The 5,526-nt window shown below is 31.0% G+C and overlaps 1 protein-coding gene across 1 annotated transcript; it reads left to right on the top strand.

Moving 5' to 3' along the window:
- Positions 1-975: 975 nt before the first annotated feature.
- LOC124828948 (Cornichon family protein) lies at positions 976-4,027 on the top strand. The gene is made up of 4 exons (XM_047302346.2): positions 976-1,308; positions 2,088-2,269; positions 3,520-3,642; positions 3,729-4,027. Exons 1-4 carry the CDS (start codon positions 1,237-1,239, stop codon positions 3,763-3,765), a joined length of 414 nt encoding a protein of 137 aa, XP_047158302.1. The 5' UTR covers positions 976-1,236; the 3' UTR covers positions 3,766-4,027.
- Positions 4,028-5,526: the final 1,499 nt, after the last annotated feature.

Raw genomic sequence — 5,526 nt, 5'->3', positions numbered from 1 at the left:
CGAATCTCGATCTCCGACTGGTTCACCCTAACGCTGTCAGTGGTTTTGGTTTCTACCTTCTCTAGGGGTTTCAATTGTAGACTTTGAATTGAAATTGGTTTTATGAAGATTCGAAAGTTTGGTTTTTGGTGTCTAGCGTGATTTAGGGTTCGTGACTAATTTGGGGGTTTTTAGACTTGTGATTCTGTTTTCTATTTACAAGTTTCAAATGGTTTAATGGAGAAGAAGATAGATGATGATGAGTTCGGTTGCGTGCGAAGAGCTTAAGCACTGGTTACGTTGGCCATGGTGGCGATTTGCCTTTGTGGTGCTGGATGGAAGGAGATGAAATAAAGTGAACATGGCAAAGTCACAATTTTGATTTTGTGGTTACTTGATTGCAGGTTGATGGTGCACGAGGAAGATGATGATGGTTCTGCGCGATTGGGTTCTCTAGTTCTGGATGGTGCTTGATTTTAACGGAAGATGACTTTTTTATTTTATTTTTTAATCAAAATGTTAAAATGTTTTTAAATTCCACGTAGAGCTCTGTGAATGCTTAAGTTTAAAAAACTTGTCACATCAACTTCCAATCTCAGAAAAACTTAGTTTCGTTAAGTCAAATTTAACAATAAGGATCTAATTGATTCAAATTAACACTATCTAGGACTCAATTGGAATTTATAAAATAACAATTATCGAACTGGAAAAAATCTATATAAATAGGAAAAAAGAGGTTTAACCTTAAATATATTCTTTCAAATAAGTAATCAGGTAAGTGATTTCGTCCAATTTCCTAATACAAAATATTAAATCTAATTTTTATAATATTTTGATATAATTCAAGTATTATTTTTTTCACCGATTTGTTATTTATTTATTATTTTATTACGTATTTTAAATCTAATTAAAGTTATTGTAAAAATATTTGTATTGCCCTGACTTAAATTAAAGATGAAGATTTTATTTTCAGTTTTTATTCTTTATAAAAGGGTTTACTGTTTCCTTTCTTTTCCCGGTTGGACTGGCAAGGACCCTTAAATGGTGAAGTTGGCACACGATTCTTAGCTTCTCCGAGTGTTTGTCTGTCTGCCGAATCCAAACCCTTCGAGGTTTCTTTACTGTATTCCTTCTCGTGAGGTGCACCCTGCGTCCGAGCTCTTTCTACTGCCATCGTGTCAATTAACATCGCATGTTTCGAACGCGTTGTGCTGCAACTGAAATCGAAAACCAGAGAAAGAGGAGAAGGGAGGGAGCATGGCTGATATATTTGCGTGGCTCATCTCCTTCTTTATCCTTATTGCCTTAATTGTACTCGTCATTTACCAGGTCAATCCCAAAAGCCCTAACTCATACTTTTTGATTGTGTTTTTTTTTTTTCCTTTTCAATATCTTGTTAAAGTCAACTTCAGAGCAATTTAAAGCGCCCCATCATCCAAAAATTGGTTCTTTAGTTCAAACATTCAACAGGGTGTATGCTTGATTGTTCCACGTGTAGCTTTGATTGCTATAGGTAATAAGAGTATGAAGTCAATTCGTATTTTAAAAAAGTCGAGGAAAAAAAATACTTACCAATTTCAATCGAATACACTTGAGATGAAAATTATGTGCATACGGGTTCTTATGCGGTGTAAAAAGTTTCGCAACATTTTTATAGGTAAGGGTCTTGGTCGAGTATTTCCTCAGAAGATGTACATCAACGAACAAAATGAATATGTCAGAGTTTTTATGATACTCAATTAACAAATATATGAACATTCAATTTTAATTAAACCGTGGGGGGTCAAAGATTGATGCTTGTATGGTTAGGTTACATTACATATGTGCGTATTATAATTTTGGAAAGAGGTCTATCTACTAGTTTTCTGATGTTTTATGTGTTCACGTCTTCACTTGATCAATTGTATATTCCAGAAGTTAGGAGCCTCATCTAACTTTATGTCATGTTTTGTTACTTTTATGTTTCTGCTTCTGAAGATTGTTAAGTGTTATTACCACCAAAATGTGTTTTGTCATTGATATGTTCTCCAGGAGTCTAATGAATTTGGTGTGCTTTCATCTTATTGTTGGTATAATCTGACTGGTGTGATGTTTAACATTTGTTGCAGTTAATGTGCCTGGCAGACCTTGAATTTGATTATATAAATCCATATGATTCCTCATCTCGAATAAACAAAGTAGTATTGCCTGAATACATTATACTAGGTGTTTTATGCGGCTTCTACCTCGTCACAGGGCATTGGATAATGTCACTGTTCTGCGCTCCTTACCTCTACTACAACGTGAGACTGTAAGTTTTCTATCAAATTTAGAAGTAATCCAAGTTTATCGTTCATGCAATATAGCGGTTAATGAGTATAATGGCTTTAAGAAAACATCTAAGTGAAAACAATCCATGTCTGTACGCTAAGAGTGGATGGCAGATTGAATTAAAAATTTTAATCTTTGCATTCTTTGGAATTGAAGTAATGTGACTGGCCAGGCATGATACAAGGCAATTTGATTGATATAATAATGTAAGTTCAGTTTACACTTCATGGAGTTGCTGAGCAGCCTATATGTTACGAAGTGTAATATTCTGTTCAAGAGTAGTTTGGATTTGATTTTGGGTTCTTTGCATTATTCTGCACTTTCGTTCAAGTATAGGAGTGTAAGAGAATCAAACCATACCGGTTAACCAAATTTTTTACCATATCGAAAGTTTGTTCATTCTTTTTCATGGTATTTGTTCACTGGAAAAAAGGGCTGGGGGGTGATTGTCAATTTCTCTTGTATGAGAAGTCAATAGGCCTCGAGTTGTTTTTTTCTTCTGTGAATCTCGCTCTGTATCCTCCATCTTCTACTATCTATCTAGGTGTAGAACTATGAACTTTATGTTATTATTCTTTAATACATGTATTGTAAAAGATCATTATAGTTGGTTTAGTTTTTGTTGGAATTCGTAAATCCAAATGAAATGGGACAAGCAGTTTAGTTTGGTTTCTAACTTTTAAGGATTAGTGAGGGATAATTTAATGGAGTTTGATTCTCAAACTGAACCAAACTCGAAAATAGCACTTAACATCCCTAATATTGTAAATCAGTCAAAGGAATGATGTAGGCATGATTCACCACACAAAAATGAACTCAGTAGGGGAAACTTGCTTTATCCGTTTATATAATTGATAATCAGGCTACATTCTTAGATTTGTTTGCTACTTAAATCTCTTCCATGTTACTTAAGGGAATGATTTGGTATCCAAAATTTAGTTACTCTTTACCCGAGTTCTTTAGGACAGTCTATGCACCTTGGATGCCCCTTGCTTGTCAAATAAAGGAGTTTCTTGTTGTAGAGTTCAGCATCAGTTTGTCATCGAAATCACCTAGTAGGATTTGTGTGTGTCCCAGCTACCATTTTTGTTTAGTTAATGGTTTCTTGTAGTTAGAGGGGGATTAAAGGACGACTTGTTTTCATGCTTTAATATACTTATTATCTTAGTATGCTCTGGAATGTGCTTAGCATGGTGTTGCTAATTACATATTTTTTTTCCCTTTGAACAGATATAGACAAGGAAAACATCTGGTTGATGTTACAGAGATATTCAACTTGCTCTCTAAGGAAAAGAAGCAACGGCTTGTCAAACTCTTCTATCTTGTTTTTATCCTTTTCCTATCCTTATTTTGGTATGATGACTAGCAGAGAAAGGGCCAATGTTCTTTAAAAGGAAATGCTGTTAAGTTATTATTCTTACTAATGGTTTTTGGTGCAGGATGATCTACACATCTTTGGAAGATCATGATGATTGATGTCTTGTTTTTTGGAGGATTCCTGGAGTCTCAATGCAGCTTGAGGGCGCTAATTACGACTCATATAAGATGGTGGCTTGTTTCATTGTTGGACATGGACCAATAGAATATCTGGTTCTGTATAACACACTTCAAAGCAGTTTTATTTTTCTGTTCGATTCATGCTTGTTGTAGTAAATTCAAATTGCAAAATCTTGCCTTATATAACCTTTGCCTGTACGCTTAAACTTTAAAGTTATTTAGAAACTCACATTCATTAGAAGACCAGTTTCTTTTTATTGGGTTATTTGGGGTCGGTGAGAGACACAAAATATCAATAATTACTATTACAGTTTTAGGGATTTAAATGGTGTTTTATCTTTTTATATTGATCGAACCGGTGAGATCCGTGATGCATTTAGGAATCTTTAGATAAGAAAAATAACGAGTCAACTGGTTGAATATGACGCATGACTAGTTGTAAGTTTTTTAATATTTATTTAATTTTTAAGAATAAAAACAGACAAGAACAAAATTGAGACTCAAATAAAAAATATTATTTTAAAATTATAAATTATTGTCATTATAAAATTTTTAATATCTTATAAATTAGATTCTTCTTATAATAAAATATCCTAAAATATCTTGCACGTGGATACGTGATCTCAATTGGTGCATTGTAGATTATTAACCTTAACTATGATTTATATATTAAAGCAAAAGGTTATCTATTATATATTGTAATGATATAAAAAAATTATCCCTTAACTAACATATTATTTATCTTAGAAATTATACTAACAATAATTTTAAATAGATTAATACTGTATTTTTTATATTAAAAACACATAGAAATTGAAATTGTTAAATACTATATTTTATTAAATATTTTTCACATATTGGTAAGTTTTTGCCAGGGAAAAATGGAAAGGTACAAGTGACGAAAAGAAAATTAAAAGATTTATATTTTCGATCATTTTGCAATTTAGTTCTCTTTAAATATGTTTTATATGTTTATTATTCATTTTAATTAAGTATATTATTTATTAATAATACTTTAAATAAGTATGCTAAATCTAGGTTCAGTTCAACGAAATTTTAAAAAGTAAAATTTATGTAAAATTAAAAATGAATTCAAATTAATTTTTAAAAATATAACTATTGAAAAAGAGAAAATAAAATTATAATTTAACCTCATTCATGATTAAAAGAAGAAACGAATCTTGACCTAGAAAGCAAAAATAAGTTGTTTTTTTACGACAATTATTATATTTAAAGTACACAAATATTTAATGGTTTCTATAATATATATCTATATTATTATATAAAGAGATCTTTTCTTTTTATGTATATAACTTTTTTTTAAGATTAAACATGTTTTTGAGTCTGATTTTTAGTGAGAGACTAACATGGCTTAACTTTTGTCTTGAGTGATTTGGATCAACTTTCTATTCATGTCCACTTAATTCGATCAACTTAAGTAATTTAACTTTTGATTTTGTCTATCCAACTCGACTTTTGACTTTAGTCAAAACCTTCGACATATTTAATTTTTTATTTGATGTGATTTTAAATATTATTTATTATTGATTAAAATTTGAATTTCTACTCTAAAAGTTTTTTCTTGTATTGGTTGTGGTACAAACATCTATTTATACATAGATATTATTGAGGATAAAGTTTATAACATGACTAATTTTTCCATCATGTCTAATATAAAGAATACCTTGCTACAATTTTTCTTTTAAAAGTAATTTCATAAAAACAATGTTATATTCATTT

Source organism: Vigna umbellata, chromosome 1 (genome assembly GCF_029865625.1).
Source record: "Vigna umbellata cultivar VRB3 chromosome 1, Vumbellata_1.0, whole genome shotgun sequence".
In the NCBI taxonomy this organism is placed as follows: Eukaryota; Viridiplantae; Streptophyta; class Magnoliopsida; order Fabales; family Fabaceae; genus Vigna; species Vigna umbellata.
The sequence above is the reverse complement of the archived record's forward strand: the minus strand, read 5'-3'. Positions and strand labels throughout refer to the sequence as shown.

Bases quoted from the DNA above. Each gene is read 5' to 3' on its own strand.
- LOC124828948 (XM_047302346.2), top strand. From the start codon at position 1,237: ATGGCTGATATATTTGCGTGGCTCATCTCCTTCTTTATCCTTATTGCC. The intron at 2,270-3,519 runs GTAAGTTTTCTA...CCCTTTGAACAG, and splicing joins CTCTACTACAACGTGAGACT to ATATAGACAAGGAAAACATC. The intron at 3,643-3,728 runs GTATGATGACTA...TTTTTGGTGCAG, and splicing joins CTTTTCCTATCCTTATTTTG to GATGATCTACACATCTTTGG.